The sequence below is a fragment of the Anabas testudineus genome, chromosome 2 (assembly GCF_900324465.2).
Source record: "Anabas testudineus chromosome 2, fAnaTes1.2, whole genome shotgun sequence".
In the NCBI taxonomy this organism is placed as follows: Eukaryota; Metazoa; Chordata; class Actinopteri; order Anabantiformes; family Anabantidae; genus Anabas; species Anabas testudineus.
The window spans coordinates 24,491,234-24,513,176 of NC_046611.1; the positions used below are offsets into that span (position 1 = coordinate 24,491,234).

Below are 21,943 nucleotides of genomic sequence, written 5' to 3' on the forward strand. Positions count from 1 at the left end.
GCTCCTCCCGGTGTTCGGACACAGAGCAGCTCTGGCTGGATGTGGTTGGTGAATGGGAGTGGCCGTGGCACTGTTAAACCTGGCAGCCAGTGAGCGGAAGATTTGTACTCGGTGTCACGGAGCTGCCGTGCCATTGGCTTCAACGGGGAAGCAGCCGCCACGGAGTCGGTGAGGCGACGAGCTGGGGATGGTCCCGGGCTGAGTGTCCGCGATGAGCCGGTCTCTGAGCCGCCTTCTCCGCACTTGACGCAGCCGGTGTGAAGTTCACGTGGCTCCACTGCCATACACTGCAGCCCCACTTGGTGACATTTTGCACATTTCCAGTCGCCGACACGCGTCTTGAAGGACGAATGACACCGGCTCACCCCATGATTTCATCCCGCTGAAAGCTCCTGCGAGGCACAACAGTTTCTTCATGGCGTCTCCACAGCAGTCAAGAATCCAATCTTATCTGGAGAAGAATAAAATCGGACCCTTGTTTGAGGTGAGTGCGCAAATGCAACCAAGACCTCCGAAGTTGTCGGCTGCCAATTTAAAGCCCCACTGCTCTGCACCAGCCGGCATTAATCCGCTTTTATTTATAGTTGGTGCTAATTGATGAGCACACATCTGCAATGTGAGCTGTCTCACAGGAGTAACTGAGGATGTACTGAAGCGGATTACTGCTCTCTACACCTCATATTCTTGTAGCCAGACTTTACATTGTTAAACCATCGGTGGAAATGATTTTTAACTTCAGTGACTGCTCATTTCTGAAGCAGATACCTTCCTGAAATTGGTGTAATTAGACATATAGTGGGCTTATCTAGTGCACAGCACATTTTGACAGCTGTGTTTGCCTTCCCATGTCCATGCTGACCCTCTCCATGAGTGATCTGTGGTTCAGGAGATGGTGCTGTACCCTGCCGCTGCCTGACTCTGACTCTCCACTGTTACAGTTTGTTAAAGTTGGGGCCACTCCGGGAGCCAGTTGTAATTCATATTGCACAGCAGGGTTGGCTTTTGTGTACGTTCTGCTACAAAGGACACAGCCTAACTACCTACCTGCCTCTCTGTCTGTCTGACAGTCAACGCATCTGTGTTCATCCCCGGGTTTTCTCTTTGTGGCATCTGAGCAACCCAGGGGAGAGCCTGACTCCGGCCTGTGTTTGCTGTTGGATTTATCGCTGAGAGCAGGGCCATGCAGGTGGGAGACATAATCAGGGCAAAGATAGACAGACAGACAAAGCGTCCAACATCCTGTCAGCCTCAATTAAACAAGAATGAGATCTGTATCGCCAGTGGTGAACCCAGGGATGGAGAGATGGAAACACACCTGGGACATTCAAGAGTCCTGAAAATGAATTGTTGATGAAATGAAAATGAGTATTTTATAGTAGATGGTTATTCAGAAGTTAAGAAAACAACACATCTTTGCTGGAGCATGTAACACATTTTATTCCATTATTAACATGTTAATTTCGTGCAGAACACGAGGACTGATGTGTTTTGCTGTTACAGTCATGGTGGCACATGTTATATTGCTCCCTGCCTCAGCAAACTTGAACATCTCAATATACGTGACTGAGGTTATTAGCAGGTGTGGTCGGGCAAGGAGAGCTGGACAGCCAGGTGTGCTGAGGCATAGGTTTAAGTTCCAGTTCAATCAAAACAGTCCAACGGAGATGTGGCTGAGAAACTGAGGAGAAGCTTACTGTGCCAAAATCCACTGAATCATAACGTGGGCTTTAAAAACCTGTAGGTAAATAAATACAGAATTGATTCATTTCTACTATTAAATAGTTGGTTTACCATAATAGTAATAATGACGTCATTCACTGGGAGATAACTTTTCATTCTCTGTGCTCTTTTGTTTTCATTTAAATGGCACCCAACCCAGTGCTTTACCATATACTTACTCTAAATGCCACTTTTCAATTGGTTTCATAAGAGAGGTGCTGATAAAGATCCTCAGCTCATAGAGCACTGCAACATTGTTTAAATTGCACTTTATTTTGTTTTCCCACTTGTGGGTGTAGTGTACATGGCACTATCACGTTCACATTCATCCGCCGGAAGTGGACCCATGAGAGCTTTCCATTCTGGGTTGTTACATATAGAAGCACTCTGTTAGGGCACTTCATCCTTATTTACCCATAAGTTTGACAGATGTTTTCTACGTTTTCTCCTTTGTGTGTCCTAGAGGACAACTTAGAGGGTTCTTTTGCAGTGTTTTGTTGCACCAATAACCCTAATTCTTCTTGAATCCACCAGCGACGATCGCTGTGAGATGCAGCCCGGGGATACTTTATGCTGCTGTGCACCGTGTTTATGGCAAAACTCTTTTCACATGCACATGATGTGTTTCACAAAGTGCTGATGTTTCAGTTCTGTGTTTCTGCTGGATGTAGTAGCAGCACACACGTGCAGGCACGAACTGCATGTTGAACAGATGTAGTGTAGTGAGGCTTGTTTCAGCACCGTGGACAGAGACTCGTGCCTAGCATGCGTTTCAAGAAGACAGGAAATCTTATTGTGTGTAGCGATAGCCCTCTGTGTGTGCTCACTGTTTGTTTTTCCTACGTCTATCTTCCTCCACTCGTCTCCCCCCCCCCCTCTGTTTCCTGTCTCGGCTCTACTGTGTGCATAGCAAAACTGTTCCCTCTTTGTGACAGTTGAAAGTTAGTTTTAAAGCAGTTACGTGCTGTGTATTGCATCCTGGATCGTGTCCTTACGATACAGACTTTTCATTCTGACCAACGAGGACATGTTAATGTGCTGAGCTGCAGAACAGTGTGTGTGTGTTCACAGTTTACAGAGGTGTATTGTGAGGTTGAATTGTGCTATATGCATCTTCAGGGAGTGAAAACTGTTTTTTATCTAGTGAAAAATAGGTGTAGTAAGAGGAGAATACATGAAAAGTCTCTTGGGTCTGCCACGCTGCTCATGAGAAAATGATGTAGCTGTTACCCTGGTGTTGAGCTTGAAGAATCTTGGCCATTTCACCCTTGTCCCAAAGAAAATCCATCCATGTGCAGTCGGTTGTGAAGAAACAAGTTTTTTTATTGGAGGAATCCAGGAGAGAGGCAGGAATTCTCCTTGTAATTTTTTTGGGGGGCTGATGTAGAGAATTGGTGCAGCAGAGGTAATAGCACAGCTGCTCTGCTGTATTACTGAAATCAAAAAAGAAGATTACTAAAAGGCTGTCAAACATGAGAGCAACATTTTCAGGTAAAATGTGTCCGTTAAAACAGGTATCAATCAAAAGACCATCGTGTAGAACTGTAGAGAAAGCGTATTACAATACAAAATACTGCAGCATTATGACCATGTGACACATGGTTGACTTAGATACAGCATAGCAAAGGAGAATAGACAGCAGCACGATTATTTTTGAGAGTAATAAATTAGCTGTAACATGAACCAATACCAATATGTATGCATACTGCACTGCATGCATTACAGTAATGGCACTCAGAGCTTCTACAGTAAATGATATAATCTCAACAGAAAGAATAATAGCAAATGTAAAAAGAAAAAGTAATATATAGATATGGATTCTTTGATTTGTACCACATTAACACTCTAGGTTACTTAATTCATGTTGTGCAAACACCAATGTAATCAACGTCTTTACCCCAAACACTTATTTCTTAGCTGCAAAGCTCCATCGCTTTGTCCTCATATCCAACACACAGCTGCAATATTAAATGTCAGTGTAACAGCGCGCGGGGGTTCATTTACTCTCTCTGAGACACAGCTTATGATTTGCTAGAGAATTGATCCCCCTTGCTAATGAAATGGCTGATTTGCAGAGATATCAAGCTGAGTCAACACCAGTGGTATATTCTCCAAAAAGCAAAGCAGCTTTTCATAATAATTGAAGTAATTGCACTCCAGATTATTGTCAGCCACTTGCCCATTTTGGTAAATTGATATTCTTTTCAAACACCCACTCTTTTCCAATCACGTAACAGTTTCAGTCTGTCACAATCTTTCATACTTGGGCATCGCATGAAGAATTCAATCGGTATAGATGTTACTTGTATGTGACAAACAAATGGTCCAAGTGCACAGTATTTTTCGTCACATCAGGGTGAAAGAATCATGAAATGACTTTAATCTGTGGTTTATCAAAGAAGATCTGCAGGATCTATCAGCTGGTTCTTGACATTTAATAAGACCGGGAAAGGTAAAAATGGAGCAGTCTTTGCCTTCATCAGGCCACAGTAAAAACCCGCTCTCGTGTTTCTCTCTGCTGTGATCTGCCATCATGTCTTAGGTGATATAATTGTTTTACTCTAATCGTGAACTGATGTGTCAGGTCAGATAACTGGAAGTGAAACTGGTCTAACCGTCAAATATCATATTGTGACTCTGGTGATGAAAGAATTGGTGTCGTTCAGACCCTTTTCATTTATTCCTCCTTTACGCATTGCTCTCTTTTTTTTGACCACTTGCTCATATTAATGGCATGCTGATGATTTCAGTGCAGCTGTTGTTAAAGGGATGAGGTCCAGATTACAGTTCTTCCAGTGTGTTCAGTGTGTTGTTGGTGCAAACATGCAAAAAGGTCAATGTAATGTTTTTTTGCAATTAGGAAGTGCTGTAAAGTCACAGATTTCCTTTCACACAGAGGGATGATCCTAATTAGTCCTGCATAAAGAGAAATACAAAATAAATCAATACAGAAAAAAAAGAAACACTGGTATTAAACCTGCTCTATACTTTAGCCAATACCTTGAGTTCTGGAGTAGAAATCGAAGTCACCGAGCTTCTCCGTTCTTACTGCTGCAATCACCACTTACGGGAAAGTTAAATGACTTTACTTCTGCCTATAGATTTCTCTGAGGGAGCTGTACAGCATATCCATCCACATGAAGAAGGTTCACTTCAACCTGCTCAGCTTTGTAGTTCGTCTAATCTGCTGTGCTCAGGGTCTCGGTGCTGTAAAGAGGTCAGGAAGGACACGCATGCACGCACACAGCTTGACCTATCGATTCACGCCTTTAGGGGGTAATTTATTAGACTTGGTGCGATTGGGTCAGGGCTGTTTTCACCAACTATAGAAGCAAAATGCTCCGTCTTCCTTTCCTAGTGAAATGATATTTTATTATATTTTCATGTTCGATTTTTTTGTCAGTTTTAACCGTAATTCTTTTACTTTTATCGAGAAATAGAAGATCATCTGTGGACTGTGTCACAGAAAATAGAAGTCAATATTAGAAATATTTGTTGTTCTTGCCCTTTGACACATAACACTCAAAGACAATTTAGCACGAGGAGAGAGGTCTGGAAGAAACCATCAGAGGTCTTATTACATCCCCAGTACAAACACACCTGGAAACATATTTCTCCCTGACAGGGTTGCTTTGTCACTGGCATTCCTCCCACACATTAGGTAATACGTCTGGTAATGTTATCTCAGCAGCTGATTGTTTAGTAATTTTATTTAGGTTTGTTATTCTAGCTCGCCATTCAAAGCTAAATTTCTGCTAAATTAAATGAGATGCAGAATGAATAGAACATTTAATAGTGTTATACGGTGCAGTGCTTTTATTATATACCTCAGAACAGATTCATCGTGAGGGGTGTGACATTATATTTAGCTTACGAGGCAAGACGATGCACCATATAGGATTCACAAGAATCCTGAATAGATGTTACTATATCTTTAATATAATCTAATATATATTTGGTGACATGTTTGACTGACAAAGTCACAAAATGCAGTAGGGTGCAGGTGCAACTACTCATTTTATAATGAATGTCAGTTCTGCTTTCTGATGATCAGTTGTTATATACAGTGAAACACAGAACAACCTGCAAGCACTGCAAAAGGTTTTTGCCACAACTTTAACTGACTGGCTTCTCTCCTCTGTGATTTCACATGAGTCACTTCAGAGCCTATAACTGCACGAACTATGAATGCTCCTCTAAGTTCCAGATAAAAGCCGTGTACGACCTTCTAACTGAACCCTGTCAGACTGGATGCCGCTCTGGTTCTGTTGTTTTTTGATCCCGCGAGACACCTTTTCACCTCACCATGGTAAATATCATCACATTTTAATATTGTGAGATCATGTGGGACAAGATCTTGTCGCACCCCTGCTCATCACCCAACGCATTTATAACTAAGTTTAGTCTAGTTTATTTATCAAACAGAGGAAACATTTGAATGCAGTTAAATAGTTAAACTGACAAGAAACTATTTTATCCTGACATAAACATTTCAAAGGACTTTCAAAGGAACTTTTATGAAGGTTTAGCTGAGATTTATAAGTGGTGACAGATGGGGAAGCTCTGACAGAAAGGGGTAAACCATTCCACTCTGTGACCTCTGGGCTTTGCCTGGGAGTGAGAAACAGAGAGACGGGAGGTGATGGTCTCTCTTTTTGATGGCACTGATGTGTGGTGCTGATTGACTCCCACATAAACAGGGTCAGAGCAGCAATCAAGAAGTGAGGTAATGAAAGCACGCAAAACATTCTCCACAAAAAACAACTTTTATTTTTGTGCTTGAGCTTAAGAGGAAAAAAACTCAGATGATAGTCAAAGATGATATCTAGATTTCAGGCATTAGAAGTAAGACTGAAGGACAAAGACTCAGAGAGCAGTAAGAATCAATAATAATAACCTCTGTTTATTTTTCATTTAGCTGAAGGGTGTATGTGTCCTTCCAGCATTTAAAGTCAGCACAACCGTTTAGTTTTCCATGTTCTCCCAGTGTCTGTGTGAGTTTGCTCCAGGTACTTTGGTTTCTTCCAACAGCCCAAAGACACGACGTAAGGTCAATTGGTGACTCTAAATTTCCCAAAGGTGTGAGTGTGAGTGGGGTGTACCCCTGCTCCCCAAAGTGGCATTCATTCAGCACCTGAAACAGTAGTAGGTCATTTGTTATCCTCAGCAGAGCAGACTCAGTGATGTGGTGACTTCTGAAACCTGCCTGCAGTTTGTCTAAAACACAGCACTTTAAAAGGGACGATGCTTTGAAAAGAACAGAAAAGACAAGTTGGATCTACAGTACGTTTGCCTTTTGACAGCTTGTTTAATAGAGGGTGGAACATACCACTTACTAGTGATGGGTTTGTTAAGATGGGCTTCATCTCTTCTCCATGAGTGGTAGATATGAGATAAGGCACACGTATGTTAAGCGTGATTAGTGCTAGTTTTAGCCATTTGTACACTATTGGGTTATTATTGCATGTATTTAACAGTATATCTGTATCTAAACACAAATACAGTCACATTTTCACTGTAAAATCACATTAACCAATTGTGTTGACTTGCTAAAATTCAACACGTATGAAATTTAACACAAGGTCTTGAGACGTTTGCTGTCTCTGGGGCCCAAGGGAAGATGTGAGAATTCACATTTAGAAACCAGCACCATCGAAATTCGAAAGAGAGAATTCCTCTGTTTGGTTTAACTCTGACATAAATAAGTTTAGATAGTTTCTTTTTTTGTTCTCTAGACGCCACCTGTTCAAATTCAGTCTAATCATGTCTGATGATTTGATACGATCGATGTTTAGTCGCGTGTGGGTTAATACAGCTCATCTTCAGGCACAGTAATTATGACAAGACAGGCAGCTGAACAGGCAACTCGAGGCCAGGCTGGTCCTGGGGGAGCGCAGGTAAGGTCGAAGAGGGTATGGCAGAAGACGTCTGACGGTTCAGGCAGTGAGGCGATGAATCCAGTTCAAGATGAGGAGGATTTGGAGCGTGCAGTGCAAGGTGAAGGCAAGGAGGTGCAAGCACAGAGACAGAAAAAGACGACTCACCGGCTCTGGCGCATGCTAATAAAGTTATCATGTTAACTTAAGCCCGAGGATGCTGACGGCAGACCGCTGTGTGTAATTCATAGTCATGCTGGTGGTGTGGGGGGGGGGCTGATCATCTGATACACTGGACCTTGACAGATAGCCTGTATTTGTTCAGCTGGTGACCTTATGCGTGTGTATGTTTGCTCAGAGAGCGACTAATGTGTTTGTGCTCGTGTGTGTGCATGCTACCCGTCCACGTAGATATTTTAAAATGACATTTATCTATTTTCACGTTACATACTGTGTTTACATCAAAACTAATTTTGGCTGCTGTAACCGATCAAACAGTTTTAGCCTTAGGTAGACTGCCTCACAAATCATTTCAAAGTTCCAGTCTTTCTGCGTTGAAATGTCTTTTGGTTATAATATTTCCTCAATGCTTGAACAAAGACTATGGCCTTTATCACCCATCTTTTACATTCCATTTGCTTTAGGAAAGATTCGGCATTATGCAAAGGAGGAACTAGAACAACCATTTACTTTGCTCGCCATTATGCAGCAGTAACTTGAACTAGTGGCTATTTTTATTATTTTTTCTTCTTTTCATCATTTTGGCTGCACGCTGTGAGAAAACTGCTCATTAAGAAGAAATCAAATGCAAGTGCATAACAATGTTTATTGAGGTTATGACCAAGAAAGACGGGCAATTAGAGCCCACTGATATGAAGCACCTCCATTAAGTGTGGGTGCACATGAAGACAGGAGATACTGCAGGAAAGGACCACGTGTCCTCTAGATGCTGCTGGTGGCGGTGAACCTGCAGGTGAATGATGGACACTCTCAGATTAATCTCCTAGAGGTCATGGTCAGGACATTGGAGGCCACAGCATTGCATTGATATTTAAAGAACAGCATCCAAGGACTACTGGGCACAAAGAAAGATTATTGGTCATACGTAGACGTCAGAAGGAAGGACAGGAAGAAATAGCAGATATTCAACTCTATAGGAATTCAGTAAAGATACAAGAGAAGAGGAAAGAACTGAAGAAAAACTTAAAACAAGATTTGAACCAGACAATATTAAGCCTTTTTACTCCAGCTATGATGAAGCAAGTGACAAGTGAGTGCTTCTTCCTGTTGCACGGCTGCTGATGGCTGTTTTGTGGGAGTGCCAGCATGGTCAGGTGACATTGCCTCTCCCACGGTCTCTTCTTCCGCATGATCTCTTCTGCTCTTGTCTGCCTGCTTTGTCACGGGTTGGATCTCTGCCAGTGGCATCTCTATCTCTCTGCTCATCTCCATCTAAATTGTTCTTCGTCTTTAAAATGTTATCTTTTATCTAGCACTGATCCGTTTCTGTATATGAGGCACATTAGACAGACACACAAGCATAATGTATAATTATACTGTGATATGACTTTTGTATTTTCATATTTCATTAACAAACACCAGGTCAATGGCAGCTAGTGGGCTCTAGCAAAAGCAACAGGGACAGGGAGTCCTCTCAAGAGTCGTGGAAGAGTGTTGCTGCATTTAAATGTTTTACACAAGGACAAGAGGAAAACATGTCAGGTTTTCTAACTAATCAGAGGCACAACTTCAGAGCCTGTGTGTTGATCATATCTAGTGAAGAATATGCCACGGTATGCACGGTGGTGATTTTGACCTGGAAACGTGAACATTGCTGCGATATTCCTGTGTCTATGCTGTGTCTACGGATACTCCCAGGGTCACAGACAAAAAAGAAAGCAAACTCATGCACAGTGAGTGTTCTGGTGGGTCAGTGTCTCTCCCATCCACATATGCACAGCTCAGATAGTCCACCAGGAGTCTCTAGACTCTGAGGTGGAAATTCATCCGGTCGCATGCTGACAAATAATAGTTTTCTTTTGATGTGCTACAGCTGCATAAATTCCATTTTTTTTCATTTAATTATTATGCACATTTCATCCACTTCCTTTTTGACATCTCCTTTGAGTCCCATTGGACAGATGTGTTTTTTTTTTTTTGTGCACAGAAAGGTACAGTGAGTGTCCGTCAGAAATAAACCCCTTCATTATGTGAAGATTTGCATATACTCTCGTCATAGGGACACTTGTACAGAGTGGATGCTTTTTCTGTGAACTCGAGATTTGTCTTGACTCACCTTGTTATTGTCCTCTGTTCTTGTCTTTTCCCTTTTTGCCGTGTTCCACTTTAAAACTGTCTCTGTGCATGTCGCCTTGTGTCCTTCAGCTTTCCATATTTGCTATTTGTCTCCACTCCTTCGTTCTTTAAATTTGGGAAGTTTGTTTAACCTGTAAAGATGCTGCATTAGCGACACACGATCATGATTGTCATTGTCCCCGAACGGAGTCCTTGAGAGCTTCCAAGGACATGGGTGTCTCTTGGCTGGCTGACAGCTTGTCAATTACTGCCACCAAACCAAACTGCCTCAGGGCGCACCGATATCTCGCCCGACAGCAGATCTGCCCAGATATGGACTGCATGTCTCAGTTGCGCCTGTTTATAGAACATGATGCATAAACTGATGCGCTCTGCCTCTCTTTATCTCTCCAACACATGCATACAAACATACGCTGTTTTGCTGATGCAAGTCATCCAAAACCAAATAATATTAAAGTCGACTTGTATATAGAAATATTGACCTAAATTTGAGTGTACATGTTACTATGGTTCCCGTCAAAGAAAATATGATTATCAGTCTGCATAGACTTATCAAACAGGACTCGTGTTATATAAAGCTCCTCATTACCATAGAAAGTGAAGGTGTCAGATATGGTTACTTTGCTCTGCTGTATATGTGAGTTATGTAATGTATGCATATCCACCATGCAGATATGGTGGGATCTGTTACTTACAGTATGTCTCTTTGAATTTTTATTATGTCATTGGAAATGATGAAGGGCACAAAGGTACATAGGTGCATTAGCTCATTTAGCAGCTTGCGTCATGCCGGATCCAACACTCTGGCTATGGCTATGTGTTGACACAAGAGTACGATGGCAGGAAAAAATATATGAACCTTTTGCATTAATTTGTCATAAAACATGATTTTTTTTTTTTTAGCACTATAAGGTTTTTCTGCTTGTTCTCATCTCTAAATACATAAGAGATGGGAGTTTTTTGTACTATTATTTTAGGCACATTATTTTATACTTAGATGAAGATCAGATCACCTTTTATAACAAATTTATGCAGAAAACCATGAACTTCACATATTTTTCTTACAGTACTTTTACACTACAGATGTGGGCACAGTGGAGAATCTACTGACATGTGCTACGGGTCCCCAGCGTCTGTCCATCTGTCTTCGCACTTTGTCGCTGTTTATTTCACGCCTCTAACCCATGCCTGTGTTTCTCTCTCTACACATCTGCGACTGTGCGGTTTCCACTGGGAAACACAATCATGAAAATCACCACTTGGCAGCCATCCATAAAAAGAAGTGCACATCCTTCCCTTTACCCCTTCCCCACAAAAACTATTAAGACTTGGAAACCCTGGGATACTTAACAGAGTCCTGCTATTTTGGCTTCCTGTCTAATCTGCTAAACTACAACCTTCATTTATAGACCTCCTGTTGATAGGTTAGTTAAAATACCCACAGGAGCTAGTAAGCAGTAATTACAACTTTTACATGTTTGCATCATTAGTGGTTTACACTTCTCAGACACAGGCCACAGAAATCCATTTCATTTCTTAGGAGTGTTACCTCACTATGCTCTGTGAGTGCTGTATATTCTCTTATATGATTATTTCATTAGCTGTTTCTCAGGAATAACATCACTGTTGTTACTCTGTTGTAGAAACAGGAGTACGTTTTTTCTAGTTTTAGACCTGCAGGGAAACATTTCAACTGGTTTTGTCCGTTCACTTGCTGCTGGCTGTCAGAGCTGCTGTAGACACTGGGGCCGGGCAGGAATGTCCCCCTAACCAATTACCTGATTAGCTTTCTGAGCACACACAGCACAGCCAAGGCTGGCCAGCTATGATACACACACAGGCTGCCTCCGTGAAACACCCACTGAAACACTAACACACACGTGCAGATACATGAGCAAGTCAACAAGGGCAACAGATACTAGCCACCAGAGCCTACTGCATGGCTACACAATGCTGTTTAGTTGGAAATAAACATGGACAATGTGCTGTTGTCAGTGGGAAACACTGTGTGCACTCTCATTTTATCTATACATTACTGCCAATTCACTGCAGTCCACTAATGACTTTCTTTGCTTCTCTGCAGTAGTCGGTCTCAGATGCTCTCGCTGGTTTAAACTGGTCAAGTTCACTTTAATACCACATCATGCCAAAACGCACACAATCAGACATGTGCTCATTTCACTTCACATATCGGCTTCACGGGGGGGAGTTATTCCCTACAGCTATAACAGAAGAAGCTTTGTTTTAGTGCCAAAAGTAGTTTCACTTCATCATTACTTTTCACGTTGCATTTGTATTTTTACCTGGTGTTTGTAGGACATGCTGAACTCCCATGATGTATTTTGCAGATTTGAAATAAACATGCAAGATAAGAAAATGGAAAAAAAATGAATTTGTGTAAATGCGCTTACTGTAACGGCGGAAAAATAATGCTAAGATTGCTAATGGGAAGCATGGCGTTTTTTAAAAATGTAATAATGTTTTTTAAATTCTCATTTATTGGTTTTGTGCTTATAAATTCTTTATTAGATTTATTTAGGTTTAGGTATTGGATCATTGGGTGTCTGTTCCCTGACCACCTTAATTATTTATATCAAAAACCAACACAAGAGGAGTGATTCATAAGAACTTAATAAATACAGATCAAAATAAAAAGAAAACATTCGAATGTGGACTGGTGCACATCAGATCTCTCTCGTCTAATTCCCTGTTAGTAAATGATTTGATAAGTGACCATCAAATAGGCTTATTTTATCTCGCTAAAACTGGCTGCAGCAGTAAGAATATTTCAGTCTGAATGAGTCAACCCCCAATGTCTTATTAATTATCACCTTCCTAGAAGCACAGGTTGTGGTTTTATTCAAAATGTAAATAAACCCACTCACTGTTTTAATCACACTCTTGATCTTGTTCTGACATAAAATGTTAAAATACATCATTAATAGTTTTTCTCCAAAACCCTCTTTTATCTGACCATCTTTTTAAAAACATTTGATTTTACTCTACTGAACTTTATTTCACTTTATTTACAACAATAAATTCCACTACAGTAGATGTTTATCTGAAGACGCTGTTGACAAATTTAAGGAACTGATTCCATCTTATATTTCAGAGCCATGTACCAACACTGGAGTGGAGGAGGGCAGTCATCCTAACTTTACTCCAGCACAAAGCGACTATCTTGTTGATAATGCAGCCTCACTCCGAACAATGCTCGGTACCGTTTTCTCTCAAAAAGTAGGTAATAAGTCAGAGGAAGTTAGCTCCATGGTACAGATTTACGAATCCATAGCTCAAAGCAGACATCACGTACGCTGGAAAGGAGGTGTCCACTAGTCTTGCCTAGCCTGGAAAAACAACTTAATAATATAAAAAAATATATATATAAGGCCCTTCTCTCTCAGACACTCAGTTTGGTCGGGTGACCCCCTCTAGAAAGAGACCTGGTGTTACGAACTGACTAACGGGACCAACGAGTATGAACAAAAAGATACATTTATTAACAAAAAGGGCAGGGGACACAGGAAACTAACAAACACTAACAAAGTATCAAAAGAAAACACTGTGGAAACACAGGCAAAACTCAAACCATAACTCTAACTACAACATACAAAGTACCAACAAAAAACCACGCACTAATGTGGACATGAAACCAACAAACTAAATGTACAAAGTGACAAACCAAAATCACTGCGCAAGGCAGGCAAACAGGAACAAAACATACAAAACTAACAGGACAAAGTATCAACTGAAAAACACTGCATGAACGCAGACCGAACAAATCAAACCGACAAACCAAAAACAGAACAGTGCCTCACAGACAAACCAACAAACAAACAGACTGACCAGATTGTGGAGGAGTAGTGTGCAGCATAAATGAATAAGTGTCATGAATGAGCGTGAAAGTCAATGTGTGAAAGTCAACAAACCAGCCCCGAACTGAGGACTGAGGGGTGCTTTTAAAACAGAGTGATGCACAGGTGACTTGAGTCTGTAATTAGTCCGGGGAGTTCAGTGGAAAGTGGAGGAAGTCCATATATGGGTGTGTGGCAGGAGGGTGAGACACAGAACAAAAACAAAACAGAACAACCTGACAGGGGCAGAAGGGGGGAATTGTAACAGAACCCCCCCGGCAAGGGGCGGATCCCAGACAGCCCCAAACAAACCAGGACGGGCGGGGGGAGGGAGGCCCGGAGGAGGGCCCGAAACACCAGACCGGGCGGGCGGAGGGAGGCCCGGTGGAGGGACCGGGCGCAGCAGACCAGGAGTGCCTCCGGCGGACGGCCAGGAGGCGGCAAACGGACCAGGAGTGCCTCCGGCGGACGGCCAGGAGGCGGCAAACGGACCAGGAGTGCCTCCGGCGGACGGCCAGGAGGCGGCAAACGGACCAGCAGAGCCTCCGGCGGACGGCCAGGAGGCGGCAAACGGACCAGCAGTGCCTCCGGCGGACGGCCGGGAGGCGGCGAACCAGAAGACAGAGCCTCGGGCGGACGGCCGGGAGGCGACGAACCAGAAGACAGAGCCATGGGCGGACGGCCGGGAGGCGACGAACCAGAAGACAGAACCCGAGACCCGTGAGCCGGCTGGAGAACCAGGGACCGGAAAGCCAGCCGGAGAGCAGGCCGAGGACCCCCAGGCCGGGGGCCAGGATACGACCCACGAGGCAGGAGACCCCCAGGCGGACTGCCGGATGGTGAGCAGAGAGCCGGGGAGCAGCAAGACGGCTGAGGACTCCCAGGCGGACTGCCCGGCGGCGACGAACAAGGCTGGAGAGCCCCAGGCGGACTGCCAGGCGGACTGCCCGGCGGCGACGAACAAGGCTGGAGAGCCCCAGGCGGACTGCCCGGCGGCGACGAACTTTGAGCCAGCTGGAGCTGAGGGGCCAGAACAGGACCACAGTTCTCAGGGGCCCCCCAAGGAGACAGGAGCAGGGTGGTGGTGTCCTCATTGTCATCCCACCACATCTCCTGGGGTGACAAACAAAGTTCAAAGGGTAGAGACGGCGGCGACGGCCTCTGCGTCGACCCGTCCGGAGACTGAAGAGACGGCGACGACGGCGTCCTCTGCGTCGACCCGTCCGGAGACTGAAGAGACGGCGACGACGGCGACCTCTGCGTCGACCCGTCCGAAGACTGAAGAGACGGCGACGACGACGGCCTCTGCGTCGACCCGTCCGGAGACTGAAGAGGCGGCGACCTCTGCGTCGACCCGCCTGGGAACCTGGCGGCTGCAAGGACCGGAGCAGCAGCTGACACCAGAGCAGCGGTGACTGCAGCAATCAAGGTGGCTGCAACTGCGGCGACAGCTGAAGGACCAGGAACAGAAGCCAGATCCGTGACAGGAACAGGAGCCGGATCCGTGACAGGAACAGGAGCCGGATCCGTGACAGGAACAGGAGCCGGATCCGTGACAGGAACAGGAGCCGAGACCAAAGCAGCATTAGCTGCAGAACCAACGAAAGCAGCATTAGCTGCAGAACCAACGAAAGCAGCATTAGCTGCAGAACCAACGAAAGCAGCATTAGCTGCAGAACCAACGAAAGCAGCATTAGCTGCAGAACCAACGAAAGCAGCATTAGCTGCAGAACCAACGAAAGCAGCATTAGCTGCAGAACCAACGAAAGCAGCATTAGCTGCAGAACCAACGAAAGCAGCAGTAGCTGCAGGACCAACAAAAGCAGCAGTAGCTGCAGGACCAACAAAAGCAGCAGTAGCTGCAGGACCAACAAAAGCAGCTTCGGCTGCAGGACTAACAAAAGCAGCTTCGGCTGCAGAACTAACAAAAGCAGCTTCGGCTGCAGAACTAACAAAAGCAGCTTCGGCTGCAGGACTAACAAAAGCAGCTTCGGCGGCAGAACCAACTAAAGCAGCACTAGCTGCAGGACTAACAAACGCTGGGGACCGGGGAGTACTGGAGGAGGAGAGCAAATGGTGCTGGCTAGGCAGGGCAGTCAAACAAAACCCTTGTTTGAAGGAATTCAGAGAAGCCATCACAGCGTCTTTAAGACGCTGGAACTCTGGATACGTCATCATGTATCCCTTCTTCACAAAGGTTCTGATTGCTGCCCTGTACAGCGCCTCGAAACACTCGGGGTCCACACCCGAGTGCAGCCAACCGACCAAATGCTCCGCACTGCAAAGCAAGTCTAAATACTCCTCCTCCAGAATATCCGCCAGTCCCCCATAGCGCACAAAACAGGGGCAAGACGGAAGGGAGAAGCAACCAGTGGTGGAACGTGGTGGTTCCATGGGTGCAATAGTGGCTGGTTTGTTCTGTTACGAACTGACTAACGGGACCAACGAGTATGAACAAAAAGATACATTTATTAACAAAAAGGGCAGGGGACACAGGAAACTAACAAACACTAACAAAGTATCAAAAGAAAACACTGTGGAAACACAGGCAAAACTCAAACCATAACTCTAACTACAACATACAAAGTACCAACAAAAAACCACGCACTAATGTGGACATGAAACCAACAAACTAAATGTACAAAGTGACAAACCAAAATCACTGCGCAAGGCAGGCAAACAGGAACAAAACATACAAAACTAACAGGACAAAGTATCAATTGAAAAACACTGCATGAACGCAGACCGAACAAATCAAACCGACAAACCAAAAACAGAACAGTGCCTCACAGACAAACCAACAAACAAACAGACTGACCAGATTGTGGAGGAGTAGTGTGCAGCATAAATGAATAAGTGTCATGAATGAGCGTGAAAGTCAATGTGCGAAAGTCAACAAACCAGCACCGAACTGAGGACTGAGGGGTGCTTTTAAAACAGAGTGATGCACAGGTGACTTGAGTCTGTAATTAGTCCGGGGAGTTCAGTGGAAAGTGGAGGAAGTCCATATATGGGTGTGTGGCAGGAGGGTGAGACACAGAACAAAAACAAAACAGAACAACCTGACAGGGGCAGAAGGGGGGAATTGTAACACCTGGTGGTTCCAAACTTCTTCCATTTCACAGATGATGGAGGCGTCTGTGCTCATTGGGATCTTCAATGCTGAAGAAGTTTTTCTGTACCCTTCCTCAGATCTGAGCCTCATTACAATCCTGTCTCAAAGGTCTACAGAGGATTTCTTAGACTTCATGGCTTGGTTTGTGTGAAAAATGTTTAAATTAAAATAAAAAATAATTAAATTAAAAGAAACTTCATTTATTGTAGAATTTTGAGGAAAATAATTTGGGAATAAGGCTGCAACATAACAAAATGTGGAAAAAGATAAATGCTGTGAATACTTTCTGGATCCAGAGTGCAGTTACTGGCCCTACTGACCTGACCTTTGTTTTCCTGCTGGTTGTTGTTGTTGTTTTTTGTTGTGTGCTGTTCTGTTCTCTCTGCTCTTTCCACTAACTCCAACCGGTCGAGGCACATGGCCGCCGACTCTGAGACTGGTTCTGCTGGAGTGGGGTTGTTGTGTTGTCTATATAATTCTGTGTATAGTTTTATTGTGTTTTAAACCTTAAGCACTGTAAAGTGCCTTGAGATGACATCTGTTGTAATTTGTGCTATATAAATAAAATGTAATTTAATTTATCCAGGTAATGATTACAATGTTTTAATTTGTTTTATTCAAATTGAACTGCATGAAACGAGGCCTATCTGTCCATCTTTAGACTCCTCTGTATCATGCTGCTTTGAAACACTAGACTGAGTGGTCTATTTTATGCACTGATGGGCAAAACTCTGCAGTGTTTGTTTACCGTGTTTGTTCGATCTGATTTTGATGGAACTTACTGACATGTTTGTTCCTAATTGACACAGAAGGGAAGTGTTCCCATCTTTGGGGACACACTGTTGTCTTGTTTGCCTTGAGTTTCTATTTTTTAGGGTATTGACACTTAGTAAAGCAAATACCTGCAACTACACTGAAGACAAGGAGATGGTCTCACCACTCACCACTTACCACTCAGCTCTCTTCATATATTCTCCCTTGATAGGGAGGTCAGCTGCAAAAGACTTGATCATGGTGGATACTCCATTGGCCGTACTCTTACTTCATTTGTAGTGCTACCTGCGTCTAACTGCTCTGTGCTTTACTCTGCTCCTGTAGGAGTTGATGACCAAATTGATAACTGAGACTCCAGACCATCCAATCCCTTTTCTCATTGATCACCTGCAGACCAAGCAAGACAGCCCTGGCAAGCTGCACAGAGCTCTGTCTGGCTCCGCAGCACTGTGGGCACAGAGCTCCCCAGGTTAGTACACACAAATGCAGAAAAAGGTGTTTGTCTTTGTTTGTGCTTGTCTGGATCCGATACACAACTTAGAAGTGGCACCTTTTGTTTGAACGCACTCATTTTTCATGTGAGCAAAAGTATTCAAAATGTAGAAATGAAAATAGATTAAAGTGAGTAAGACTTCATATTTAGTTGCATTTACACATTTGGCAGTTGCTTTCACAGTTGCTTGCTAAGGAGGTCTTGCTTAAGGACCCCTACTGGAGGTAGACCACAAGTTTTCATGTTGGTTACACCTCTTAACTATAAATGCAGTCTGAACAGTCAAAACCCAAATCTGAATCTCAGTGTAGACATTCAATGCCATTTATTGTTTAAATAATCAGTGTAATAGGAGACAACTAGGCAACAAAACAAAACACAAAATGAAAGCTGAAATGTCTCTTTTGTCTTATATTCATCTATTGATGTCAAACCCAAATGTTTTCAGTCTACACCAGAGATAAAGGGACTGGCCTCACTGTTAAAATACCTAGGGGAGTGTATAGTTGGATCATTAGTCTGCATCTGAGACAACAGAACCTGCAGAGTGAACTGAATTTGTGTAGCCTTTTTTCTGAATGGTAATTGTGTCTTATTTCACGTAACAGAAACCAAAAACACTCGAAGGGAGTACAGCAACTATGAGAAGCCGTGGCAAATTCACCCAAAGAAACCGAAGAAATCCAAGAGTGACCTGGCTGTTTCAAGTATCTCTCCTCCTTCACCAGAGTCCAAATCCTGTGAGTTTTCTTTTTTTTTTTTTTTTTTTGCCATCAACACAGCAAAGTTTCCCACTCTTTGATGTTCATTTTATTTTATAATTATATTGATTGCATAGACACACACACACAGGCACACACAATCCATGAAGCTGCACGGTTTTGATACCTGTTGTATCGGCTGTATCCCAATTACATGCTCTATTGACTTTAATCTCCATTCTTAACTTGACATAATTACATCTAATTAAAGTTAGTCACAGTGTATAGTCCAGTGTCCTCCTCACAGCCACGCAGAGTCATCTGCAGGACCTGCACACGTTGAGTTCATCAAAAAGTGCCACTTTTATACACCCTAAAGATTAATGCGATGTTCTGTCATTAATACAGAATGAATGCTGATTTCAGGCTGTAACATTTTTAGTTACAGAAGCAGTGATGTTAAAGTGAAGTATGACGTTATAACATCATATGAGACAATGACGCTAGGTCAAATGGGGAGCAAGCAGAACCAGAGGCTGAGTTAATAATTTAACATTCTGCTCTGTCAGTGCCAGACTAAGTCTATTTTAGGCTGTGGTCAGAGCATCGCTCACAATCTGAAGTAAATGGGTGTCAGGGTGAGTACATGAAGAGAGCAAAAGAAAACAAGTGACAGATAGAAGTCAGCATGAAAGGAGTGACAGTCTGCACACCAAGATGCAGTTAACAGACCAGCGTAAGCAGCATTCCTGTTGCCCCTTCAAAGTCAAGTCGAATCAAATTAAAAATGCATGCAAAGGTGTGTAGGTGTGCACAGCTTATGAAAAATTTAAATAAAAAGAACAGCCTCTGTGTATATATACAGACTCTCCACTAACATGCTGATCAAAATGTTGCTGGCAAAGGGTTAATGTGTTTTGGCCTCACTTCTAATTGACTGATGCTTTAATGGGCAGCCACAGTGGGAATTGAATCCTTAACCCTTAATCTAAACTATTAAGACACAGTGCAGCTCTTTGCTGGAGCAGTAGCAGCACAACACACACGGACGAACACAGAGAGAGAGAGAGAGAGAGACAGAGGACAGAAAGGCACTCTAAACTAATGAAAGATTGTTTTCCCTCTCTCTGTCTGTATTTGACAGAGACATTTACTCTGTGTTTATGGCTGTTACAATGCTACACAGTAGGCCAGGCTCAACAAGGTTAGATGATGGCAGTGCTCCATATTCACTACGCAGTTTATTCCTTCGAGTGTGAGCATGTGTGCACGTGCACAGAAAGCCGTGACACATTCTGCGCTTGTCGTAACATACGTGTTTTGTTCAAACGAGCATGGCATTGGTTTTAAAGTCCTTTGCTAGTTAGGATATCTGTTCAGGCAGGGAGCTGGTAGTTCAAGAAGATAGTGTACATTTGTTTGATGTCTCAGTGGTTTTTCATGTAATTTCAAATTGAACTGCCTTTGGGCATAAAAACATTAGTTATGGATGAAATACAAATAATCCTCTCCTGTAAATAATGTCTGAATCCAACAGTTTATAAAAAAAGTTGAGAGATGCTGCTAGAGGGTGTGGGCAGGATGTTAGTGCTCTATATGGGTCATTTCCTGCTCCTGTTTAACTTATTTTGAATGTTAATCAAAGAGACAGACGCTGTCCCTTGGCCTCTGGCCAGTGAGCTCTGTTCTGGAAGAGACACGTTGACTTTTCTGCCAGTGTTTGTGTCTGCAGTAATTCACAAAGTCCTGTTTGGACAAATGTGAATCAAGCTGCGGTGTTTACAGATTAAATGATACAGTGGTTGTTTTTCAGTTGTTGTTTTTCCAATGTTTGGTCACCGTTGTTCTTGTTGTTTGCACAAGATTCAATCTTTATCTGTGCTCCTTTCAGAAGATTGTATGTTTGTGTTTGTTCTGCAATGTCCAGTGCCGCGGTCCATCGAGTGCCCGGCCTGGGACTGGAGGGAGAGCCGGGACTTCGACGAACTGAACCACATTTTGCAGGAGAGCAAGAAGCTGGGCAAGGCCCTGGAGAGCCTGTCACGCAGTGAGTGACTGCAGCTCAGCAGTGTGCATGCCTCTGCCATCCTCAGCAGTGTTTAATACGTCTTAACTTATTGAACTAAAGTGTAGACCTTTCTGTAAATGTCACTGCTAATCCTAAGTGGAAAACAGATGAAACAGCTAATCTTACAAGCTCACCACTAAGCTCAGAAGCAGCGTGAGCTGGGATTTTAAACTGGATTTGATGCTTCTCTGTACTTTAAAACCATTGTCTTCTCTTTGCAGGCATCGCCATCTCTGATGATCTCGACCAGGTAAATATTAACTAGACTGGAGTCTTTGTCAAACTCTTATATACAGTTGCATTAAAGTCAGGTGGAAATGGTTCTCTCACTCTGAAGCGCCGCTCATAATAGATCAAATAAAAGCCATGTTTTATTTTTTATGTGGTTAACAGTGTCACACAGCTCTTTTTCTGATGATGAACTGTTATCTCATGGGAGTGATAGGTTCAGAGTGATACTTCAGTAAGCATCTCCTCCATCTCCCTCTCCCTTGCTGCTTCACTGTGCGTCTTATTCACAAAGCTTTGTCTGAGCTCTGTCTTTGTCCTCGCCTGGCCCCAATTTTCCTCCAACACAATAGCGCGTTTGCTGCCCAGGCTGGAGATGCACGGAGCGATTTGGAAATGATGGATCTGGATGAGAAACACAGCATATGTCTTGACAGGGACTTCACTTTTTGCTCAGTGCAGCAGTACATGTCCAACGTCCTTGGCTCTCAGCCCAGAGATTTTCCTTCATTTCTGCAGGATGGCACAGGGACTGAATACTAAACTCCTGCTCTGATCATGCAGAGACAATATAATGTGATACCATCCTGGATTTAGTCAAAGACAAACAGACATATATTTGCCTTTTGTATTGAGCAGGGTTGTGAGTGTGCGCTAGCTGGCTCTGGGAGCAGAACAGGAGGGAGACATGACAGACAGAGCTCTGTTCTCTTCTTAAGAACAGGTGCCAATATTATTGTGGAGAACTCAGTGATACCTTTACGCTGAGTCTTTTTCTTAGATGTGAATGAACATTTAT

At 43.4% G+C, this 21,943-nt stretch overlaps 1 protein-coding gene across 2 annotated transcripts in view; it reads left to right on the forward strand.

Annotated features, from left to right (window-relative positions):
- The first annotated feature begins 123 nt into the window (after positions 1-123).
- c2h8orf34 (chromosome 2 C8orf34 homolog) overlaps positions 124-21,943 on the forward strand; it is a 55,688-nt gene continuing 33,868 nt past the window's right edge. For both annotated transcript variants that reach the window (XM_026361494.1, XM_026361493.1), the window contains exons 1-5: positions 124-484; positions 17,979-18,123; positions 18,756-18,887; positions 20,776-20,895; positions 21,138-21,166. In XM_026361494.1, coding sequence (XP_026217279.1) covers positions 416-484; positions 17,979-18,123; positions 18,756-18,887; positions 20,776-20,895; positions 21,138-21,166 — 495 coding nt within the window. In that variant the 5' untranslated portion in view covers positions 124-415. The remainder of the gene's footprint in view (positions 485-17,978; positions 18,124-18,755; positions 18,888-20,775; positions 20,896-21,137; positions 21,167-21,943) is intronic.